This window comes from Osmerus mordax, chromosome 11 (genome assembly GCF_038355195.1).
Source record: "Osmerus mordax isolate fOsmMor3 chromosome 11, fOsmMor3.pri, whole genome shotgun sequence".
In the NCBI taxonomy this organism is placed as follows: Eukaryota; Metazoa; Chordata; class Actinopteri; order Osmeriformes; family Osmeridae; genus Osmerus; species Osmerus mordax.
Window position 1 is genome coordinate 8931014 of NC_090060.1, and position 25325 is coordinate 8956338.

The 25325-nt window shown below is 51.4% G+C and overlaps 1 protein-coding gene across 3 annotated transcripts; it reads left to right on the top strand.

Moving 5' to 3' along the window:
• Positions 1 to 91: 91 nt before the first annotated feature.
• On the top strand, positions 92 to 24788 carry sorl1 (sortilin-related receptor, L(DLR class) A repeats containing). 3 transcript variants are annotated; one of them, XM_067246072.1, is made up of 48 exons: positions 92 to 566; positions 3361 to 3477; positions 3740 to 3871; positions 5238 to 5399; positions 5646 to 5713; positions 6072 to 6252; positions 7830 to 7931; positions 8044 to 8213; positions 8339 to 8531; positions 8611 to 8728; positions 8997 to 9070; positions 9203 to 9291; positions 9493 to 9671; positions 9780 to 9966; positions 10214 to 10342; positions 10825 to 10910; positions 11053 to 11225; positions 11361 to 11492; positions 11617 to 11708; positions 11801 to 12047; positions 12304 to 12442; positions 12593 to 12766; positions 12914 to 13027; positions 13364 to 13486; positions 13602 to 13721; positions 13809 to 13934; positions 14063 to 14173; positions 14263 to 14394; positions 14733 to 14864; positions 14997 to 15128; positions 15492 to 15644; positions 17081 to 17245; positions 17419 to 17547; positions 17764 to 17890; positions 17984 to 18153; positions 18238 to 18350; positions 18443 to 18547; positions 18648 to 18714; positions 18943 to 19025; positions 19295 to 19382; positions 19707 to 19897; positions 20004 to 20123; positions 20590 to 20754; positions 20878 to 21052; positions 21270 to 21376; positions 21860 to 22052; positions 22226 to 22438; positions 22749 to 24788. In XM_067246072.1, exons 1-48 carry the CDS (start codon positions 261 to 263, stop codon positions 22814 to 22816), a joined length of 6672 nt encoding a protein of 2223 aa, XP_067102173.1. In that variant the 5' UTR covers positions 92 to 260; the 3' UTR covers positions 22817 to 24788. The 3 variants fall into 3 exon arrangements, with proteins under 3 accessions (XP_067102173.1, XP_067102175.1, XP_067102176.1); XM_067246074.1 differs by having other exon boundaries at positions 17084 to 17245; XM_067246075.1 differs by lacking the exons at positions 92 to 566; positions 3361 to 3477; positions 3740 to 3871; ... (1 more) ...; positions 5646 to 5713; positions 6072 to 6252 and adding an exon at positions 7095 to 7229.
• Positions 24789 to 25325: the final 537 nt, after the last annotated feature.

Genomic DNA, 25325 nt, shown 5'->3' on the forward strand with positions numbered 1-25325 from the left:
TTTTTACATAAAGCAATGAATGGACTGTTGGGATTCAAAATAATAATATCTTCAAATATTTTCATTTCCAATGAGTCTACATTAACGGAAACGTAGCTATTTATGTGACAGAAAACATACGCATAGGCTAAACAGTCATTGTCAAAGAAAACAGCTTGCGGCTGGCGATTGTGGCGATTGTGACTCCAACTCACCCTCGAAACCGCCACTCGAAGGCGCTATTCTTCTAGATACCTAGAACCGAAAATATATACACAAACATGGCGACAAGACAGACAGTGAAGATGCTGTTCCATCTACGGAGGACAATATTCTTGTTATTTATCTTCGCTCCCCGTACAATTTCCTCAACTCTTCGTCTCCATCCAGACCAGCAGTTCATGCTTCCTCATCATAAGGGATTTTCTTTGATTAACGCAAAAGAGGTATTCCTGCAGGGAATAGGCACGGAGGCTCAACGAAGAGCAGCCCGTAATGCGAAAGAAGACGGAGCGGCCGCTGGCGCTTATCAGCATCGCAGTCGGCGGAGTGCTGTAGAATCACCCGTGCCAAAGGTGTACGGACAGGTAAAATGATTAAACTCCAAAATAAGCATATCGCTGTTCTAAACCGTTGTTTAGATAATGTGCTTTAATAGACATTTCACTTGACTTGGCTAACCTGATACCTTGTGGAACGCATCTCGCAAGCCCAGTGGCTCCATTCTTGTTGAGGTGAGGTAACGAACAAATGTCAGTAATGTTCCCAGCCCCCCACAATAGTGTGTATATCTATTAGGCCATTGGGACGTTTTTATAGTGGCTTAGGTAAATTGGTAAACGAGCACAATGACTGCATCTGTGGAGTGGAGCTGCATCAAGGGCTCCTTGACTGCCCCAGTTCAATGACGTCATTCTCCATCTTTTGTAAACAAACCCACCTATCTTGTTTTACAAAAAACATAATAAAATACAGCACTTTCCAGTCTAACAGGAGCGTGCACACTTGACAGTCAAATTGGAATATGTTGTAATCCACATTCCCTCTTCAGACCTTGAAATAACTGAGGCAGCAGCCAACACTGTAGTATTAAATTGAATATTAAGAGAAAGTTAAACTACACGCTCTGAGAAGTTATGTTAATCTACTAAGGCATGAAGCAATAGCTGAAAAACAAGGCTTACTTCCGTAAAATGCGTGTGTTTATGTGGATTGTGAAATCTGGGCGGTGGAGTGTGAGTGGATTCTGTCTAGTCTAGTGCTTCTGCCAGTTGATATTCACACTGAAAACAAACAGGATGGAGGAGAGGGAAGTGCAGGGGAGGAGTGGAGTGGAGAGAGGAATAAGAAGACATGGGGTCTGTTAGCATAGAGATATGGGGTTAACTGTTAATAGAAGAAAGTGTGACAACCTACTACCTTACACATGGGTCACATGACACACTGTGACTCTCCAGTGTTATGAGTCTTGTGACTGTGTATCTAGTGTCAACATGTTAACCACACACAACAGGATGTGGCTTTGTGCTTGTGAAGGTGTTGCAAGTTGCATGTTCGTGCGTGTAGATGTGCTGAATTTCCGATGCCTGTCTTCAAGGACAGGTGTAGGACGTTCTAAATCACTTGGAGCAGAAGTGTTTTTGCTGCACCACTAACCCTTTGAGATCAGCCATTCACACACTTTCTCTCACACTCAGCAGCGCATAAAACCTAATTACTATATGCTCAATCACAGATCCTACAGCTAAGCACTGCTGATATCCAAACTGTGCGTGCCTCTTTATTTTATATATTGAACAGTCCAGGACAATTTTGTTCAGACAAAGACAGAAATTGGAACAAGAAATGTGCATACTGTATTGGAAGATTACTATTTTAGTCTGCTAAAAGATGGCTGCTTCCTGATATGAGCTATCTGGTCTGTCTTGGGGGACAGCATGGGCCACTCAACCCACTCATCATTCAGCCTTGAAGAGGAGCTCTCAGTGTGTGAAGGGCTGTAAAGATAACAAAGAGCAGGCAGACGCAGCAGGGCCGTAATGATGAGCATCGCCCCTCCCACAGCTGCTATACATCATTCCATCACAAGTTGGTTTTCTGTAGTTAACCATCTTTCCTGTTGTTAACCATCAGTTAATCATCACAGTAGTTAACCATCGCATTATTACACTTTTTAAATAACACATTTATCATATATATTTTTCTGTAAATATTTTGTAGTTCTTGTTTGCCTTCTGTTTCCAGATGTGAGGGTTAGGTGGATGTGAAAGTGTTAGGAGGGTTAGCATATGAAGGTTAGGGTAAGGAGGTGTATAGTGAGGGTGAGGTGTGGATGTGGAAGTGTGTTGCCGGGCAGTGTGCTGGTGTGGCATAATCAGCTGGTCAATGAGCCAAGTCGTAAAGTAGCCTCCCAGCCTGGCTGGCCTCACACAGTAACACAGGCCTATTGTGCTGCTGCTCCGCCAAAAATACTCTGGTGGCTGATAGGAAATGCAAATGAGAGTGCCGGGTGCCAGTCCTGCAGGGATGAGATCATGCTGTACTCTGCCCCACTGAATGGCTGGCTGAGTGGTTGACTGACTGGCTGCCATGTTGACTTGCAGGCTTGTTAACTTGCTGACTGCTGGCTGAGTTGTTGACTGTCTGTTGACAACAAGCTATCGGGCTTGTTGACTGGCTGGTTGGCTGACTGGCTTGGTGACTGGCTGGCTGGTGGGCTTTCATGCTTCACTGCTTGGTTGATTGTCTGGCTGGTCCAGAAGGACCGAGTCTCATTCAGACTCTTGGCTTTGTGCTCTCTCTCTCCTATCTGTCCCTCCCCACTCCCCCCCCCATCCCCCCCACTCCCCCCTCTCTCTCTCCCCCCCTCTCTCTCCCCATCTCCCTCTCTCTCTCTCTCCCTCTCCCTCTCCCTCTCTCTCTCTCTCTCTCTCTCTCTCTCTCTCTCTCTCTCTCTCTCTCTCTCTCTCTCTCTCTCTCTCTCACACTGTTCCTTTCTGTGATCTGAAGATCTGAAGCTTCTCTGGCTTGGTGTTAAATCATTCCTGTGCTGCTGTCATATGCTATCACAGGTTGGATAAACACTCTAGTGAGAAGGAATGCATTGGGTGTGTGTATTGTGCTTGCATCTTGGTGTATGGAGTAGAGAGAGAAGTCCGTGCATGCCCCTGGTAGTGAAAATGGCTGCTGCTAGGATATAATCAGTCAATACCATCCTGGTGACCACATAAACTGTGTGTTTTCTCTCCCTCTGCCAGGTGTGTGTGTGTCTTTAACATTACTACAAAACTCATCATATCCTTAGACTCTGGAACATAGACCTTCACTCTGCTGTGTCTGTTCTGCAGTTGTTTAACAGGAGTGTATGTGTGTATTTTGCAGGCCAACCTGAACGACTCCCACAACCAGATGGTAGTCCACTGGGCTGGAGAGAAGAGCAACGTGATCGTAGCCCTGGCGCGAGACAGTGCAGGAGCCACCGGGCCCAAAACCAGTTCAGTGAGTACCGACCAGAGACACTGTTCCAGAACAAGCACACACACAGCACAGTAAGTGTGTGTGAGTTTGTGTGTGTGGTCTTTCTGAGCTTCATGTTAATCCCTCAATCTGTTACTGAACCCAAAATCTCCCTCTCTTCTCACACACACACACACACACACACACACACACACACACACACACACACACACACACACACACACACACACACACACACTCACACACACAAAGCTTTTTCTGACAAAGACATTACCACCCCCAGGTATACGTGTCCTATGACTATGGGAGCAGCTTCACCCTGATCTCAGACCTCTTCCAGCTGGGCGCACCAGCCCAGAAGGACAGCAAGCAGGTCATCTCCCAGTTCTACCACAGCCCCGCGGACAATAAAAGGGTAAGTCTGCGGAGTGTGTGCGTGTGTCCGGAGCTAGTGCACCGCTGGATGCAATGCGGTGTTATGTAAAACAGTTGCAGGCGGGCAGCCAATGAGTCATCATGGCCTTGGTCCCGCCCCCTGGCTATCTGCCTAGGCCCCTCCGAGGTACAGCTCTGCATCATGGGAGATGTTGTTTTTGGGCCATGGACCTGTCTAAGGTGGGCTAGGTGTATGAAATAGGCTAGGAGAGACTCTTCCTCCATCTCACTCTCTTATCGTGCATTTGTCTCTGTCTCATAGATAGAATCATGAGGCCAGGACTATAGACTATATTAGAGTATAGTTTCGCAAATATGAGAGCATCCCAGTGATCACTGCTCTTCTTCTCTCAGAGGTTCTGTCCTTGTTCTGCATGGGGGGTGTTGGGGGAAGGGGGGGGGTGCTCTGATGGGGGGGAGGCTGTTAAACTTTTTAGATCAAAGCAGAGAGGAAGAAAAGAGAGGATAAAAACTGGAGCCTTGCATAATCGGCCTGGTTAATTAGAACAGGGAATCCAAATCTCTGGTAAGACTTAATTGAACGTTAATTCCGACTGATGTTACTGTTTCATTTGCTTTTTAAGACGTTTCTCTTTTAAACGCATATTTTATGATTGATCAAAAACTGGGAAACCGAGAATTCAGTTCAATCAAAAAAGGCTAGCTTCACACCGCAAGCCTTAGTGCTCAATTCAGATATATTGGTCAGATCCGGTTGTTTTAAGCCTGCTCACATTTTCATTTTCATGTAGCCTATATCAGATTCCAAAATTATAAAATCAAAGCTGTCACATTTACATTTACATTTAGTCATTTAGCAGACGCTCTTATCCAGAGCGACTTACAGTAAGTACAGGGACATTCCCCCGAGGCAAGTAGGGTGAAGTGCCTTGCCCAAGGACACAACGTCAGTTGGCATGACCGGGAATCGAACTGGCAACCTTCGGATTACTAGTCCGACTCCCTCACCGCTCAGCCACCTGACTCGCATGCAACGGCTTGCCATTTGTTACCTTCTGCTTTCAAACACAGACCGGTACGATACGACCGATACAACCCCTCAAGTTTTTACAGAAACCCCAAATACCTCTGAGGTCTATCACCTCACTCCCCAGACACTGACCACCTCCGTGCAGCTGGCTTCCATGTTGGTTTTCACAGAGTGGCAATAACTCCCACCAGAGCAGAATTGGACTGAATGTCTACCTACAGTGACGTAAAAGTCCCTTGAAATCTGATTAGACTGTCAGACTGAAGTCGCATTGCAAAAAAGTCCTCTTACCCGTAACTCTCCCTTCCACCACCCCTTTCTCGTTGCCTCCCCCTCCTCCTCCCCACCCCTGCAGTACCTGTTTGCAGACACCATCAACAACTATCTTTGGAGCACGTTTGACTTCTGCCGGAGGGTGCAGGGCTTCCCGGCTCCCTTCAAGCCCTCAGACCTGCTTCTGCACAGCCGGAAACCCAACCTGGTGCTGGGTTATGATGGATCCCACCCCAACAAGCAGGTACGGCCCAGCTGCCTCTCCTGCTGCTTCTCCTGCTGCCTCTCCTGCTGCCTCTCCTGCTGCCTCTCCTGCTGCCTCTCCTGCTGCCTCTCCTGCTGCCTCAGTAGAACCGTCACTCCCAACCACCCTTACTGACACCACCTCTCCATTCACCTCCTCTCTCCCCTTCTCCTCCTCCTCTCTTCGTTTTCTCTCCTCGTCTTCTCCCGCTCCTCTCCTGTTCTCTCTCTTCTGTTTTCTGCTCAGCTGTGGAAGTCTCAGGACTTTGGCCAGACATGGATTCTGATTCAGGAGCATGTGAAGGCCTACTTCTGGTAAGTCACCCAACTCAACCTCCACCCCTGGTCGTTGCACTCCAAAGTTTTTGAATCACGTATGTGGAGAAGCTAACATAGTAGCAGCCTGATTTAATCTACTGTTGACTGTTGACTTCCTGTTTGTGTCTCACTTCCTGTATGCAAGTTGGAACTGGCCAGAGATCCGGATATGAGCAGACTGATAACTGTAGTGTTAAGATAGATTACTACCCACTGGGTTATCCAGTAGTCTATGTCGAGCAGAAATTCATCCCCTTTTCCTCTGCATGTGACCCTACTCACTCCATCTCTCCCACCACTCTATCCTCCGCTCCCTTTGTCTTGCACTACATCTCTCTCCTGCGCCCTCCCCTAGGGGCGTGGAGCCGTACGACCCCCCCACCACAGTCCTGGTCCAGAGGCACGAGCCCCAGGGGGGGTCCTCCATCCTCAGCAGCACAGACTTCTTCCAGAGCGAGCAGAACCGACGGGTCATCCTGGAGCAGGTGGACAGCTTCCAGCTCCGAGACAAGTACATGTTCGCCACCACCACTAGGGTAAGACAGGCTCATACACACACACACACACACACACAGACACGCATACAGATAACTTACTCATACACAGACACCAACACACACAGTTAAACAAACACAGACACCCAGCCATATAGTACACACATATGTACACATGACCTACTCATACACAAACAAACACAAACATACTTGTAGACACACTCAGACCCACGAAGTATCGTCCACCAGTCTTGAGTGTTTTTGCTGTGAAGTCACAGACAGACTGTCAGCAGATGGTGCTGGTTTGATACCCGGTCTTCCTTCTCGGCTGTGATCACACTAGCGCTGTGATGAGCTCCGATTCCTTGTCTTGTGAGAAGCAAGCTTTTAAAGGCCCAGTTAAGCAGGTTATGACAAGGCTACTCAATGTCGACTTCCTGGATTCAGGAGGAACTCAGCCCATCTTGGCCAGTAGACGACTGTGTGCGCGTAGCAGGGTGTCTGTTTGTGTGTGTGTTTGTGTGTGTGTTTGGGTGTGTGCTTGGGTGTGTGTTTGCGGGTGTGTTTGTGTGTGTGTTTGGGTGTGTGTTTGGGTGTGTGTTTGCGGGTGTGTTTGTGTGTGTGTTTGTCTTGAGCCCCTTTGTGGTTTCTGCCTGTGTAAACTCTGCCTGGCCCTGAATAACCCTATGGTGTCATACAACCACCGTGAACACACACACACACATACAAACACACACACACATACACAAACACACACAGATACACACGTTTAAATCGGATGTGTTCAACACTCACATATGCAGTTTACAAAGCACACACACATCCAGGCATGGCTTCTAGCCCAGGCACTGCTGACATACAGTACCACAGGGCTCCGGCCAGGGAGCGAGCAGGGAGGAACTGGAGAAGAAGGAGAGCAGTGGTTGGCTGAGTCGGACTGCCAGAATGCTAGAGAGCCAGCTACAGATCTGCTCTGAGACTGTATTGTAGCTACAGATCTGCTCTGTAGCAAGGAACCAGTTAAGGAACTGTTCTGATTCTGTAGCTAGGAACCAGTTAATGATCTGGTCTGATTCTGTGGCTAGGAACCTGTTAACTGATGTGATTATGTAGCTAGAGAGTCAGCCAAAGATCAAGTCTGAGCAGGGCAGACATGTAAAACGGCTGGGTGTACTCGAGGGATAACTAGAGAACAACCGGCAGTGTGTTTGTAAGAGAGTGTGTGTGTGTGTCCGCCCTGTGAACCTCACTGTTACCCAGGCAACAAAAAGCTAGTCAGGCACCAGGGCGCATAGGGAATGGGGGAGGGAGGGAGAGAGGGAGGAAGAGAGAGAGATATAGAGAGAGAGCGATAGAGAGGGAGACGGGGGAGAGTAGTAGCAGGCTATTATTTCACTTGGACCATCTGTCTTTTATTCCTTCCTGTTATCATCATGTTATTAAACTGTATTCCAGACGATTATCATCATGTTATCATGTTATTAATCTGTGTTTCAGGAAGCTGCCTATGCCTCTTAACAGCTCCTCTAAGCCTCCATGTCCTGCTGCCTTGCTTGGCACTGTTATACTATTTATTATCTGATGAATGTTAACTAACTGTGTGTATGTGTGTTTACCAGACATTGTTTGGCAGTCATGAATCTTCGTCTGTCCAGCTGTGGGTCTCCTACAACCGCCAGCCAATGAAAGCTGCCCAGTTCATGACCCGTCATCCAATCACAGTAAGTCCTTTGATACTGCAGAGTTGAGATTGGTCTGTCTGCGTTAGTCGACATTGTGAAACCGGCGTGCCATCCCAATGCACCTGACATTCGTCCTTCTCCTCTCCTGTAGGAGTATTACATAGCAGATGCGTCTGAGGACCAGGTGTTTGTGTGTGTGAACCACCAGAACAACGTGACCCACCTGTACATCTCCGACAGCCAAGGTCTGTCCTTCTCTCTGTCCCTGGAGAACGTTCTCTACTACAGCCCTGAGGGCTCTGGCAGCAACACACTCATCAGGTAACACACACCCATACACACGCGCACACCGACACCCATACACACGCACGCACACACAGACGCAAAACGACGTCTAGATGCCCACCACAGTGTGTTGAGTGTTTGTTCGTGTGTGTGTGTGTCAGGTACTTTGCCAGTGAGCCGTTTGCAGACCTGCACCGTGTGGAGGGTCTGAGGGGTGTGTTCATCGCCACGCTGGTCAACGGCTCTCTAAGCGAGGACAACATGCGCTCGGTCATCACCTTCGACAAGGGGGGCACCTGGGAGCTGCTGCCCCCCCCCACCTCAGACAGCCTGGGGGGTACGGTGGACTGCAAGGTAACACACACTCCCACACTTACACACACACACACACTCACACACAAAGACTCACACAGCATGGTCTTGTCCCCTCCAGCTGTCCCGGGGCTGTTCCCTCCACCTGGCCCAGAGGTGGAGTCAGCTGCTCAACCTGCAGCTGCGCCGCATGCCCATCCTCAGCAAGGACTCTGCCCCAGGACTCATCATGGCCACAGGTACTGACCTCTGCACTCACCCCTGACTTCTGGGCCCAAATTCCTACCGCCTAGCCCTAGTCTCAAGCTAAGTGCAACATTTATGACAATGTGTGTGTGAGGAGGTTTTGAGGAAGATGGGTGTTAGTCTGTGTGTGTGCGTGGGTTTGGGTGTATGTGTGAGTGAGGAGGTTGTGTGGAAGACAGATTTTGTCTGCTTTGTGTGTGGAAGGTGACTATTTCTCCTGCTCCCGCTCTCCCTCTGCTTATCCCTATCTCCCTCCCTCAGGCTCTGTGGGCAGTAACCTAGCCAACAAGGCTAATGTTTATGTGTCCAGCAGTGCTGGGGCCCGCTGGAGAGAGGTCAGTATAGCATTCTTTTGGGCCGCCACCCATTGGTATACACTGGTACTCATGTTGTTGTGGACCCAGCGCTTCAGCAGGTGTGTGTGACTGTCTCTTTACTCTGACTCCACCCCCCCACCCCCCCTCCAGGCTCTGGCTGGCCCCCACTTCTACACCTGGGGCGACCACGGGGGGCTGCTCATGGCCATCGCTCAGGGGGGGTCCACCATGAACCTCAAGTGAGTCTCACCCCCCTACTACCCCCCTACCACCCACCAGAACCCCCCCACACCCCTACCCCCCTCCACCCACCAGAACCCCCCCACTCCCCCTACCACCCACCGGAAATCCCCCCCCTCACTCCTCCTCCAAACCTGCTCCAGGCAGAGCTCCTGTCTTCCACTATCTTGTGTGACCCTGGTCCCCCCCCCCCCCTCCAGGTTCAGCACCAACGAGGGGGAGACCTGGACAGACTTCCAGTTTTCCGACAGGGAGGTGTACGTCTACCAGCTGCTGACGGAGCCCGGCGAGAAGAGCACCATCTTCACCATCTTCGGCTCCTACGCTGACCAGCACCACAGCTGGCTCATCCTGCAGGTCAATGCCAGCGACGTGCTCGGTAAGGTCGCCATGGTAACACAGCGCCGCGCCACGTAGAGGGTTTGGAGGCCGACAGCGCTGTTCTGTGCTATTTGTTACATTGAGTGTGTGTGTGTGTGTGTGTCAGGTGTGCCCTGTGCTGAGGGGGACTACAAGCTGTGGTCTCCGTCAGACGAGCGTGGGAACGACTGCCTGCTGGGGAAGGAGATGGTGTACAAGCGCCGCACGCCACACGCCACCTGCTTCAACGGAGAGGACTTCGACAGGCCCGTCACCGTGACAAACTGCTCCTGCACTCGGCAGGACTACGAGTGGTAAGACTCTCACACACACACACACACACACACAGAGAGTTTATTTAATGAATATGTGCGACAGCTCATGCTGATGCTGACTTGCTGTGGAGACTAACAGTCTGTTTCCTCTCCCTCTCCCGCCTTCTCACCTCCCTCCCATCTTCCCTCTCCTCGGTCCTACACACCCTCTGCCTCCTCTCCTCTCTTTCTCTTCCTTCCCCTGTCTCCTCTCCTCCTTCCCTCCACCCCTCCCTCCTCCCATCAGTGACTATGGCTTCAAGCTCAGTGAGGACCTGTCCCTACAGGTGTGTGTACCTGACCCCGAGTTCTCAGGGAACCTGTACGCCCCACCTGTGCCCTGTCCTGTGGGCACCACCTACCGCCGCAGCAAGGGGTAAGAGACACATAGCGTCACACAGGGCTGCTAGCTTGTTTCTGCTAGCATAGCGATGCTAGCGTGGTTCCGCTGATAGTGGGTAAAATAATAGCGTGAGCACAGTGCAGCTAGCTTGCTAGTTTTTCAGAGGTGTAGTGTGCCCAAAGTGTTAATTATGGGATGTGGTCATGTGAAAGAGCATGTGAGAGAGCTCACAAACTCTGACAAGGAACTTACTGGAACTGGAAATATTTCACCACAGGGAAATACTTCCTTTTTCATGAAAAATGCTTGACTGGTATACAATATAATGAGGATGTAACACTAGCCTTGACTTCAGTGTTTTGCTAAGTCACATGAGTTTTGCAAGTGTGTGTGTTGGTAGGTGTAAATCCGGATGAGGAATCAAAGCTGACAGCAGGCAGGTTATATTGGAGAGCAGTGCCACCTAGTGGTAGTGTTCGAGACACAGCGTGATGACCAGTGTGTGTGATCCCCAGGTACAGGAAGGTGCCTGGTGACAGCTGTAGTGGAGGAGATGTGGAGACCAGGCTGGATGGAGAGATGCTACCCTGTCCTGTGGGAGGTCAGTGGATGGCCCACAGACACAAACCGCTGCACTGTGTGTGCGCGTGTCTTTATCTAAGAGTGTGTGTGTCAATAGCGCTAACAGTGTGTGTGAGTGTGTGTGTGCAGTTCTAACAGAGTGTGTGTGTGTTCCCCTCCAGAGAGTACTGAGTTCATCCTGTATGCGGTGAGGAACTCCATCCACCGCTACGACCTGCTGACAGGCACCGACCAGCCTCTGCCCCTGACGGGGCTGCGTGAGGCCGTGGCACTGGACTTTGACTACGACAGGAACTGCCTGTACTGGGCCGACATCTCCCTGGATACCATACAGGTCAGCACCCTGACCCCCGGTCCCTACCCTGACCCCTATAGGTGCCAGTGTATATAACCCCCATCTCTCTGGTCCCTACCCTGACCCCTATAGATGCCAGTGTATATAACCCCCATCTCTCTCCCCTCCTTCCAGCGTCTCTGTCTGAATGGCAGCACAGGACAGGAAGTGGTCATCAGAAAGGACCTGCAGAATGTGGAAGCATTGACCTTTGACCCCATCAGCAGGCTTCTGTACTGGGTGGACGCGGGGGCACAGAAGATCGAGGTACCCCCCCCCCCCCCACACACACACACATACACACACACACACACACACTTACCCAGGGCAACAGGTACATGCTGCTGAGCATTGTAACACATCTTTCTCTCTCTCTCCCCTGTGTTGTCAGGTGTCCAACCCAGATGGGGACCTGCGCCACACTCTGCTCAACTCCTCTGTCCTGGAACACCCCCGAGCCCTGGTCCTGCTGCCTGGAGAGAGGTGAGAGGCGCGCACACACACGCGCGCACACACACACACAGAGGAACACACGTGCACGCACAAAAAGGTAGTCACACTTCCCCGCTCCCCAGTCTGATGTTCTGGACGGACTGGGGCGACCACGCGGCCGGCGTGTACCGCAGCTTCATGGACGGCTCCAACGTGAGCTGCATCGTGTCGGAGGGCGTGCGCTGGCCCAACGGCATCACGGCGGACGAGCGCTGGCTGTACTGGACGGAGGCGTACGGAGACCGCATCGAGCGGGCGGACTTCAACGGCGGCCAGCGCAGTGTGGTCATGGAGGGGCTGCCGCACCCCTACGCCATCGCCGTCTTCAAGGTGTCCTCACACACACACGCACACACACACACACATCCACACTTGTTTGGTCTACATGCACACGCACACCTTATCTATGCCTGCACGTTATATTCATACACACACACAGCCTATATAAACACACCTTGTGTCTCACACACCCAATCTACACCCTCCACCCCACTGCCAACACAAAATCTAGTCTATTAACGCACACAGACTCATACAACCAGAATTATTTAGTCTGTGTGTGTGTGTGTGTGTGTGTGTGTCCCAGAACGACCTGTACTGGGATGACTGGTCCAGGATGGGCATCTTCAAGGCTCCCAAGGCTGGCTCCCAGAGCAATGAGCTGATAGTGGGCCGTCTGACCGGGGTCATGGACCTGAAGATCTTCTACAAGGGCAAGGCCCGAGGTGAGAGGGAGGGTGTCGGTGGGGGTGGGGGGGGTATGTTTAAGGTTGTCATTGACACTGGTTTGAGATAACCAGTGTTAATGATTCGAGTGATGACACGCGTCAATCCTTTTTTCTCCCTGCCCACCTGCTTCCCCGCCCCCCCCTCAGGACATAATGCGTGTGTGGACCTGCCCTGCAGCCTCCTCTGCCTCCCCCAGCCTGGGCACCGCCACACCTGTGTCTGCCCCGACGGAGTCCCCTCCACCCCCCTGCCCAGCGGCCAGCTGCGGTGCCAGTGCCCCCCCAACTACCAGCTGGTCAACAACACCTGCGTCAAGACTGGTGAGAGACACACACACGTGGACACACACACAGATGTTGACAAACATACAGCACAAAGACACTTCTTGCTCCCGGCAAACTCACCTAGACTCACACTCCTGTGTCCTGTGCTTCCTGTTTGGTCTGCCCTCCCCGTTGTCCAATCAGAGCACAGCTGCCAGCCTAACCAATACCAGTGCTCCAACGGCCGCTGCATCAGCAGCATCTGGAAGTGTGACAGCGACAACGACTGCGGAGACATGAGCGACGAGCTGGAGTGTCGTGAGTACAATGTGCACCGTCGCCATGGCAACGTCCTTGACCTCCGTCCCAACAATCTTTCTATGGGTCCCTCTAACCCCCCCCCCCCCACTGTGACTGCCTTTCTCCAACCTCTCTCTCTTCTCTCTCTCTCTCTCTCTCTCTCTCTCTCTCTCTCTCTCTCTCTCTCTCTCTCTCTCTCTCTCTCTGTCTCTCTCTCTCTCTCTCTCTCTATCTATCTCTCTCTCTCTCTCTCTATCTCTCTGTCTCTCTCTGTCTCTCTATCTCTCTCTCTCTCTCTCTCTCTCTCTCTCTCTCTCTCTCTCTCTCTCTCTCTGTTACCTCTGCCTCCTCCAGCCACCACCACCTGTGACCCGTCCATCCAGTTCCGCTGTGTGGCCTCGGGCTCCTGCATCCCCCTGGCATTCAAATGTGACCACGAGGACGACTGTGGTGACAACAGTGACGAGGAGCACTGTGGTGAGATGGCTGTGTGTGTGCATGTGTGCGTGCGTGTGCATATTCATGTTCTCAAATCAACTTGTGTGTGCATATGTCTCATGCGTGTGTGTGTGTGTGTGTGTGTGTGTGTCAGATAGCCACCAGTGCGGCCCAGGAGAGTTCACGTGTGACCGGGGCGTCTGCATCCGGGAGGCTTGGCGTTGTGATGGAGACAACGACTGCAGGGACTGGTCAGATGAGGCCAACTGTACAGGTGAGCTGACTAACCGTGCCCACCTACTCCCACAGGACCACCGTGTGAGTGTGTGTGTGTTCACGGCTCCCTGCCCTCTCCCCCCAGTGGGGCACCACACGTGCGAGGCCAGCAGCTTCCAGTGCCACACAGGTCACTGCATCCCTCAGCGCTGGGTGTGTGACGGAGATGACGACTGCCAGGACGGCTCCGACGAGGAGAGCGTGCACTGTGGTAGGAACCTACACACACACACACTTTCTCAGACACAATATCAAACCACGTCATCAAAAAAGAACCTGTGTCAGTATCCAATAACTAATTGTTCTCACAGGAAGTGTGTGTGTGTGTTGTGTTGATAGAGGGCAAACACTGTAATGGCTTCCTGTGCTCCAACGATACCTGTCTACCTGCCAGCGCCCACTGCAACGGCGTCCAGGACTGCCCAGGGGGCGCCGACGAGCAGCACTGTGGTGAGCAGCGGCCGGACGAGCAGGAAATCAGCAGTCTGTCATGCCGTGATGCTGTCCCCTGTGTAACAGTGTTGCCCTTGCCTCCACAGACCCCCTGTGCACTCGCTACATGGAGTTTGTGTGTCAGAACCGGGCCCAGTGTCTGTTCCAGTCCCTGGTGTGTGACGGGATCAGACACTGCGAGGACGGCTCAGACGAAGACCCGGGCTACGCCGGATGTGGTGGGTCACGCAAACGCACTCTCACCCCCCACACACACACACTCAGTCACGCACTCTCACCCCCCACACACACACACTCAGTCACGCACTCTCACCCCCCACACACACACACTCAGTCACACACTCTCACCCCCCCCACACACACACTCAGTCATGCACTCTCACCCCCCACACACTCAGTCACACACTCTCACCCCCCACACACACACTCAGTCACACACACGCACTCTCACCCCCCACACACACACACTCAGTCACGCACTCTCACCCCCCCCACACACACACTCAGTCACGCACATCCACGCAGCTCCTGATCAGTCTGTGTTCTTGTTTGCCAGCCGCGCCCTCCGAGTTTGGGAAGGTGTGTGACGCGTACATGTTCCAGTGCTCCAACGGAGTGTGTGTGAGTCTCCGCTGGAAGTGTGACGGCACGGACGACTGTGGAGACTACTCTGACGAAGCCAACTGTGGTGGGTTCCCAGAAACACGTACACACACAGACACACACATATACACACAGACACACACATATACACGCCCACAGACACACACACACATAGACACCCACTGAGCTGTGTCCTGTGTGTGGCCCTGGGTTCCAGACTCCCCTACAGGGCTGCCGGGCTGCATGAGCTCTCAGTATGAGTGTGCTAACGGACGCTGTGTCCCCAACTGGTGGAAATGTGACGGGGAGAACGACTGTGGAGACTGGTCTGATGAAGCCCACTGCACAGGTAGGACTCCCTCTGCCTCTCTCTCTCTCTCTCTCTCTCTCTCTCTCTCTCTCTCTCTCTCTCTGCCTCTCTCTCTCTTCCTCTCTCTCTCTCTCTCTCTCTCTCTCTCTCTCTCTCTCTCTCTCTCTCTCTCTCTCTCTCTCTCTCTCTCTCTCTCTCTCTCTCTCTCTCTCTCTCTCTCTCTCTCTTCCTCTCTCTCTCTCTCTCTCTCTCTCTTCCTCTCTCTCTCTCTCTCTCTCTCTCTCTCTCTCTCCCTCTATCTCTTTACCTCTCTACCTGTCTCTCCTTTCTCAATTTCCGTCTATCACTCTCTCTTTCTTCTCTCTTTTGTCTTTATTGAGAGTCTCCTCCCTCACCCCCCAGGAGAGGAGATCCCCCAGACCCCCGACCCCCGCCCCTCCTCCTGCGCCCCCAACAGGTTCCACTGTGGCTCCGGCGCCTGCATCATCAACACCTGGGTGTGCGATGGCTACGCAGACTGCCCTGATGGCAGTGATGAGCTGGGCTGCCCTACAGGTGAGATAGTTAACTGCCCTACAGGTGAGATAGTTAACTGCCCTACAGGTGAGATAGTTAACTTCCCAACAGGTGAGATAGTTAACTGCCCAACAGGTGAGATAGTTAACTGCCCTACAGGTGAGATAGTTAACTGCTCTACAGGTGAGATAGTTAACTGCCCTACAGGTGAGATAGTTAACTCCCCAACAGGTGAAATAGTTAACTGCCCTACAGGTGAGATAGTTAACTGCCCTACAGGTGAGATAGTTAACTGCCCTACAGGTAAGATAGTTAACTGCCCAACAGGTGAGATAGTTAACTGCCCTACAGGTGAGATAGTTAACTGCCCAACAGTTGAGATAGTTAACTGCCCTACAGGTGAGATAGTTAACTGCCCTACAGTTGAGATAGTTAACTGCCCTACAGGTGAGATAGTTAACTGCCCTACAGTTGAGATAGTTAACTGCCCTACAGGTGAGATAGTTAACTGCCCAACAGGTGAGATAGTTAACAACCCTACAGTTGAGATAGTTAACTTCCCAACAGGTGAGATAGTTAACTGTCCTACAGGTGAGATAGTTAACTGTCCTACAGGTGAGATAGTTAACTGTCCTACAGGTGAGATAGTTAACTGTCCTACAGGTGAGATAGTTAACTGCCCAACAGGTGAGATAGTTAACAACCCTACAGTTGAGATAGTTAACTTCCCAACAGGTGAGATAGTTAACTGCCCAACAGGTGAGATAGTTAACTGCTCTACAGGTGAGATAGTTAACTGTCCTACAGGTGAGATAGTTAACTTCCCTACAGGTGAGATAGTTAACTGCTCTACAGGTGAGATAGTTAACTGCCCTACAGGTGAGATAGTTAACTCCCCAACAGGTGAAATAGTTAACTGCCCTACAGGTGAGATAGTTAACTGCCCTACAGGTGAGATAGTTAACTGCCCTACAGGTAAGATAGTTAACTGCCCAACAGGTGAGATAGTTAACTGCCCTACAGGTGAGATAGTTAACTGCCCTACAGTTGAGATAGTTAACTGCCCTACAGGTGAGATAGTTAACTGCCCTACAGTTGAGATAGTTAACTGCCCTACAGGTGAGATAGTTAACTGCCCTACAGTTGAGATAGTTAACTGCCCTACAGGTGAGATAGTTAACTGCCCAACAGGTGAGATAGTTAACTGCCCTACAGGTGAGATAGTTAACTGCCCTACAGTTGAGATAGTTAACTGCCCAACAGGTGAGATAGTTAACTGTCCTACAGGTGAGATAGTTAACTTCCCAACAGGTGAGATAGTTAACTGCCCAACAGTTGAGATAGTTAACTTCCCAACAGGTGAGATAGTTAACTGTCCTACAGGTAAGAGAGCTTCCCTACAGGCTTCCCTAGTGTGTGATGGCTGGGTAGCTCTGTATTATGAAATGTACTTCTTGTTTGTGTTTCCATGGCAGCAGCCAAGGGCACAGTGCCTGCAGCCTCCACCCAAGCCCTGCCCCAACCAGGGCGCTGCAGCCAGGGCCAGTTCCTCTGCCTCAGACCCCCCCACTGCATCCCCGACTGGCAGCGATGCGATGGACACCCCCACTGCCAGGACAGCTCAGACGAGGCCCACTGTCGTACGTCTCTTCTTCTTTGTATCTCTCGTCCTCTCTCTCTCTCTCTCTCTCTCTCTCTCTCTCTCTCTGTCTCTCTCTCTCTCTGCTTCATTCTCTTGTAGCTGGCTGTTGAACTGTGACCCCCTCCTGCTCATACCTGGATGTTGACCTTTTTAACCCCTCCTCCCGTATAGCGACGCGAGGGCCACTGTGGTGCGTGAACGGGACTCGCTGTGCGGACGGCGAGGCGTGTGTGCTGGAGAGCGAGCGCTGTGATGGCTTCATGGACTGCTCTGACCACAGTGACGAGGACAACTGCAGCGGTGAGTCTGCTAATCTAGAGATCTGAGCTGCTACGGACGTCACATGGGGTGCACTTGATTTTCTCCCCTGGGCATACCTGTGGCGATGCACTTCCAGGTTTTGCTATTTCTAAACCAGCACAGAAATGAGGGCCACGGTGGGCTACTGTACTCCACTCGACAATTCTACAATGACACACTAGCGCAGTGTGGTAATTGTTCCATGCTCTGTTCCAGCCGACTCCCTGGTCTATAAGATTCAGAACCTGCAGTGGACGGCAGACTTCTCTGGTGACGTCACTCTGACCTGGTCACGCCCCAAAAACCTCCCGCCCGCCTCCTGCTACTTCCTCATCTACTTCAGGTTGGTCTTGAATCTTCCATCTCCCCCGGCACCGAGGGGGACAAACTGAACTGGAGTTCATGGTTTGATACTCTGTGTGTGTGTGTGTGTCAGGCTGGTGGGGATCCAGCAGTGGACCATCATGGACACCCACAGCAACAAGAGCAGCGCCCGGCTCAGTCTCCTGAAGCCGGACAGCAGCTACCAGGTGAAGGTTCTGACCCAGTGCCTCAACAAGCTGCACAAGACCAACGAGGTGCTCACACTCAGGACGCCTGAGGGACGTGAGTACACACACACACACACACGCACACTCAAGCACACACAGAAACCCCAACCCTGATTGGCTGTTCTGTGGTTTGTGTTAGTGCCAGACCCGCCTAGAAACCTGCAGCTGTCATGTGACAGGGGGGAGGAGGGGAGTGTGCTGGTGTCCTGGAGCCCCCCAGACAAGACCCACGGACTGCTGAGGGAGTACATCGTATGTCTCTGACCCCCCCCCACACACACACACCTATATACACGGTAGCTACACTTGCATGACCAGGTTCACTGACTGTGTGTGTGTGTCAGGTGGAGTACAGTGATAGGAGCAGTGTGGAGTGGTCATCTCTCAGAAGCACCACCGCCACTGTTGAAGTCAAGAACCTGCAGTCCAACACACTTTACAGCTTCAGGGTGAGACACACTGTGTGTGTGTGTGTGTGGTGTTTGTGTGGGTGGTGTTTGTGTATGTTTGTGTGTGCGTGTAGCCTACTATACTCTTAATTGTGTGCAGGTGTCAGCCGTGACCAGTCGAGGAGTAGGAAACTGGTCCGAGGTCAAGTCCATCACTCCTCAGAAAGGTAAAAACCACAACAAGGCCAACATTATCCAGCTAATAATGACTAACCGTCCCTGCAGAGCTGGAGTGACCTTCTGTTAGTCGTAGGAATGTACTGTTGTGTGTCGTCACTGGGCGTGTTGCAAATGCACTCTCTTTCTCTCCCTCTCCCTCTCCCTCTCTCTTTCTCTCCCTCTCTCTCCCTCTCTCTTTCTCTCCCTCTCCCTCTCTCTCTCTCTCTCTCTCTCAGCCCTCCCTCCTCCCTCTGTCATTGCTGATAGCATCACTAATGACTCCATGAGCTTCTCCTTCAGCTTCAACTCTGAGCACAAGGTTAGTACTGTAGGACCACAGACACTCCACACACACTCCACACACACACCACACACACACCACATATATCACTGAAACACCACACACACCGCACACTCCACACACACAATTACGATTCCTTAAGTCCTGCTTTAGCCCTTGCAGTGTATTGTATGGTCCATGTTTGTGCTGTGTGTGTAACATGTTTGACATATGTGTAACATGTGCTCCATGTGTGCCAAGTGTATAACACGTGTTCCGTGTGTGTAACGTGTGGAACCCTTTTCCAGGTGAAGCAGTACATGGTGGTTCTCTCCTGGGAGTTTGACGCTCACGTGAAGGAGAGCAGGAACTTCACAGTGATCTCTGTACTGAGAGGTATGGAGAGGGGGGTGACAGGGGGGATGGTGGGAGAAAGGAGAGGTGGAGGGATGGAGGGAGAGAGGGAGGAGAGGGGAATGGGTAGGAGAGAAGTGTGGAGAGCGGCAAGGAGGGACAGCGAGAAGGGGAGAGGGATGCAGAGGGAGACAGGAGGGTTGAAGAGAGGAGTGAGAATGAGAGAGGGAAGGGGAAGGGAAGAGGCAAGGAGAGAGAGAGGGGTGGGGGGGGGTCACGTGACTGTTCAGATCAGGACGATGACGACCATGCATAGAAGGACGCCAAGATGGTGATGTCATGCTAACCACAAGTGTCTCTGCCCAGCGGGGAGCCTGGCACCGGGCACCGTGTACGAGGTGGCAGTGTGGGCGCACACCAGCGTGGGCGACAGCCCCACAGCTCTGTCCATGCAGCAGACCCTGGGGCCCCGCCCGGAGCCCCCGCTCCTCAAGGCCCGCGCCCTCAACCAGACCTCTGCAGACTGCAGCTGGAGCACCACAGGCCCCCCTGCACAGGTACACACACACACACACATACATGTAGGTACACACACACACGTACGGTACACATCACAGACATGCTCAGACACACTCGTATAACACTGCCCGTGTGTGTGTCCAGGTGTATGGTGTGTTCTTTGCCACCTCCTTCCTGGACCTGTATCGGAGACCACATTGTGTGAACACGTCTGCCTCCAGCATCACCTTGACTGTGGGCGGCAACGAGCAGTACCTCTTCCTGGTAGGATCCTCCTTCATCATCCTCATCCCCATCACCATCCTCATCCCCATCATCATCCCCATCCTCATCCCCATCATCATCCCCATCATCATCCCATCATCATCCCCATCCTCATCCCCATCATCATCCCATCATCATCCTCATTCCAGTCATCATCCCATCATCATCCTCATCCCCATCATCATCCCCATCATCCCCATCATCATCCCATCATCATCCTCATCCCCATCATCATCCCCATCATCCTCATCATCATCCCGATCCTCATCCCCATCATCATCCCCATCCTCATCCCCATCATCATCCCATCATCATCCCCATCCTCATCCCCATCATCATCCCCATCATCAGAGTCCTTCTCCTAACTCAAGAACCTTAACTGTCTGTGTCTGTGTATGTGTCTGCATGCGTGTGTCCGTGTGTGGTTGTGTGTGTGTGTCTGTCGGGGTGTGTGTTTGTGTGTCAGGTGCGGGCTGTGGCCCCCTACCTGGGCCCCCCCTCAGACTCGGTGGTGGTGCGGATGATCCCCAGCGAGCGCCTGCCCCCCAGGAACCTCCACAGGGTCCATGTGGAGCAGACCCAGGCCCTGCTCAAATGGCAACCCCCCTACGACTCCCCTAGCACCCCTCTGGTACTCTCTCTCTCTCTCTCTCTCTCTCTCTCTCACACACACACACATTGATGTTGGTACACACACATGACCCACTCACACTCTAGTTACTGTCTCTCACTGTGCGTGTGTGTGTATGTGTAGACATATGCGATCAGTGTGAGGGACACCATCCGTAAGACAGAGCACAGCTACAAGCTGGAGACTAAGAATAACTCGGTGGAGTACAGGCTGGCAGGCCTGGAGCCTGGAGGACGCTACAGCGTCACCGTCAGGCTCAGGAACATGAGCAAGGAGGCCAGCTACACTCTCAACACAGGTACACACACTCTCAACACAGGTACACACACTCTCAACACAGGTACACACACTCTCAACACAGGTACACACACTCTCAACACAGGTACACACACAATCAACACTCTCAACACAGGTACACACACACTCAACACAGGTACAAACACAGACTCAACACACAAAGTATAGCCAAATAAATAATAATAATTTTTAATTGACAATATTCTATGTGTGTCTAGTACCTCTGCCTCCCCCTGAGGCTCTGAAGATTCTGACAGAGAAGGACCACGCGTTCCTGTTCTGGAAGAGTCTGGCGGTCAGGGAGAAGGGCTTCAACGACAGCAGGGTGAGTCCCCTCTCAGCTGCCCCCACAGGCGTATCAAACACACCCAGGGTCAGCAGCACACATCAGGATATGATCAAATAGTCCAGCTGTCACCCATGCATGTGTTCAACAGTCTGCGTGTGTGTGTTGCACTGTAGTCTGTAGCTGGGGTGTGCTTACTCTAACAGACTGACTGGATGCTAGAGGGAGGGCTTGGCTCCAGGTAGGTCAAACCTTCTAGGAACTAAGGCCAGGTTTCCAGTTTCTGTCTGGCTTAACGAGCATCTTGAGTTGGATTCCTTCTTCCAAAGCCCACAGGCACAGTGACTTTGCACTGTGCCTGGTAAATACACACCATTCCTTGACTCTGACCACTGAAATATTGTTATGCCTATGCGCTTCTGATCCTGCTGTACTTTTGACACCCACGATTTGTTATGTTGCTTCGGATTAAAGCGTCTGCTAAATGAGCAAAATGGAAATGGAACGTGTGTGTCTCTGCAGGGCTATGAGGTGCACGTGTACGACAGTGTGACCAACTCCAACACGTGTCTGGGGAACACCACAGAGACATACTTCCGTATCGGCAGCCTGCAGGCGGGACACAACTACACCTTCTCCGTCCAGGCCCGCTGTCTGCTGGCTGGCCAGCTGTGTGGGGAGCCAGCCCTGCTCCTGTATGACCAGCTGGGCTCAGGTCAGCCAGACACACATGGATAGACATATATATACAATGGATATATACACACACAGGTGCACCAACACATATATATATGCTGTAACATTTTAAGTTAGACACCATAGGGGTGACACAGAGCAGCATTGGATGTTCAGCCAGTCAGGATGCTGTGTTTGACCCCTCCCTTCCAGGTCCCAGCGAGGCGTCCCACAGCACGGCCAGGTCAGGTGACATGGCGGCGGTGGTGGTGCCCGTGCTGTTCCTGCTGCTGCTGGCGCTGTGCGGCGGCATGGTGGCGCTCTACCTGCGACACCGGCGCCTCACCAACAGCTTCACCGCCTTCGCCAACAGCCACTACAACTCACGCCTCGGGGCCGCCATCTTCTCCTCTGGGGACGAGCTGGGTGAGACACACACACACCTGGCTCACACACACACACACCTGGCTCACACACACACACACACCTGGCTCACACACACACACACACCTGGCTCACACACACACACACACCTGGCTCACACACACACACCTGGCTCACACACACACACACCTGGCTCACACACGGAAACATTTACGTTGATCTGCATACTGTCGTCTGAAGCTTAACTCTCCATCTCTCTTCTCTCCCTCCTCTTCACTTCTTCTCACTTCCTCTTCCCTCCACTCCCTCCTTTCTTCCCTCTCTTCTCTCTCACCCCCTCTTCCTCTCCCAGGGGATGATGATGAAGATGCTCCGATGATCAGTGGCTTCTCAGATGACGTTCCCATGGTGATTGCATAGCGCTCCACCCCCCCATCCCTCCCACCTCCACCCCCCCACCCCCTACACACCTCCCTCCACCCTGACCAGAGTTAGAGGGCGCTCCTTGACTGTCAACCAAACGTGTGCGGGTTTCAGGAACACAGGATGACAAGTGAAAGAAGATGAAAATGAAAGAGATATTTTTTGAAAATACGATGCACTTTTTTTGGATGCGCAATAACTTATTTTTTTATATATAATATATCTATATATATATATGGGTCAATATGGACTACGCTGGGAGGGGCGGAGTTCAAAGCAGGAAGTGATTCAGGCGTTAGGGGAGGAGCTTTGCCGTGTGTCCCGCCTGGCTGGGTCATCACTTCAAGCCAAAATAAGCACCTGCCAACTGGAACGTCACCTAGCAACTGGAGCATTCAACGGGGGGAAACATTATCTGTATCCATACACACAAAGTATGAGAACATTGTACACGGTGAAGTGATGATGTCATTTTCCACAAACTAAACAAACGCAGTTTAGTCCATTCAGTCAGGTCAGTCTGATAGTAAAAGTAGCTACCTGAACAGGTACAGACTCTTGCAGAGAGAGAGGAGGGTGACAAGGGTTGTTTTCGTCGTCATGGGTTTCTGTTTGTCTGTCTGTGTATGTCTGCCTGTTTGTCTGCACGTATCAGATCACTCCAGCTATTGTTGAACACATTGTGATCCTTGTAACTGTTTAATTTTAAACTACTGGCACACCAGAAGGGTGGGTTCTTACTATAGGACCATGTAGGACCATGCAGTACTAGGTAGTACTATGCAGTACCATGTAGTAACATGCAGTACTAGGCAGTACTTGTTGTATGCAGTGCAAGGTAATACCATGCAGTGCTAGGTAGTACTATTCAGTACTATATGACATGCACTATGTCATGTTGAAACGTCATGTTGAGATTTTTCAAGAGCCATGTTTCTTTATGTAATTCATTGCTTTTATTTTTATTTAGATGAATGTATTTTCTATATCTGTGATTCTGAGGCTTTGATCATGTGGAAGCAGCCCAGACACCAGTGGTCTCTGAGCCCTGGGCCTGGACAGCCTCCTTTCTGGAGGCTTCAGCTCCAACCCTAATCTAGCACACCTGATTCTAATAATTAGCCGGTTGACGTGTTGAATCATGTTGGGTACAACTGGGCTTGTAGTAAAGACGTACATGGCGGCAGCTGTCCGGGAGCAGGTTTAGAGAGCCTGGTCGCCGGTGTGCTGTTGTCCTAGCCGTGCTCCGGCCCAGCTGTGCCCCGGCGCATGCCGTCCTCAGTGGTGAAATCCCGTCATTCTGTTTACCACATATGCCTTATTAAACCACTCTGGACCTTGCTGTAGGATAAAACACACGTGCATGCACAAACACTCTCACACACACACGAACACGCATGCATGCAATACAGGCACTACCAGATGTGCACACTCACACACACAACACAGTATACGTTACAAACACACTCACGGTACACAGTGTCCATACACATCATTGTAGACACTTAAGGAGAGAGAGAGAGAGAGAGAGAGAGAGAGAGAGAGAGAGGGGGGTGATGGAGAGGAGGTGTGGGAAGAGATGCAGGGTGGAAGTGATAAACAGAGAAGAGAAGACATACTTCTATTTAGTGTAAAGTCCCTAATGCTGAACAGACCAGCTCTGTACAGCAGACACATGCCCACATGACTTTCTCCCTGTCAAGTTTTAACACTTGTCTTGTACAAAATATGATTACTGGGTATTGTGTGACGGTTTTTCCCCTGGTGTCTAATTGTCAATGAATTAATTTCTTGTAAGATAGTATGCTTAAAAATGTTTTTTTGCACAAATAATGTGTAAATGATGAAACTGTTACACATGGTCATACTTGGAGATATTCTTGCTTGCTGATGGAGGGTATGTTGGGTGTGACAGGTACTGAAGCTTGGTTTGAGGTGTTATGCTGAAATAAACTGTCTGAAAATGTGACACTGCCTCGGGTACTACCTGCCTTCAATCTCTCTTTCAGTTACTCTCCTGGTCCTGCCTCTCAGTCTCCTCTCCACTGCTCTTTCTCCCCTGCTCTGAATCTTTTATCATGTAGTTCAGCTGGGCAGACTGGTAGCTGCTGATTCCTGCCACTAGGGGGACCCTGTGTTCCAGTCCAGCCAAACATCCCTTGTTTCCTAGAAGGTATTGATTTATTTATTTGAAATATAAACAGTGATGCTGATGTTACTCATATAAGTTTACTCATCCAAAGAGAGGAGAGGGAGGGAGAGCGGGAGGGTTGTCAGGAGGACTGACTGAGACGGCAATATGACAGTCCCAACCCCGGCCACCTTGAGGCACTACTGGCTCCTCCCAATGGAGGAGACTTCCTGCTGTTACACAGTGACCTCTGTGAGGTGGCATTTCACTTCCTGTTTACTGATCATGGCACTTGTGGAGACACTGTGGTGTCAGTGGGATGTGATCACACAAGGATCTGGAGCGTGCAGGTACAGCTGTCTTCTGTTTGGGCTC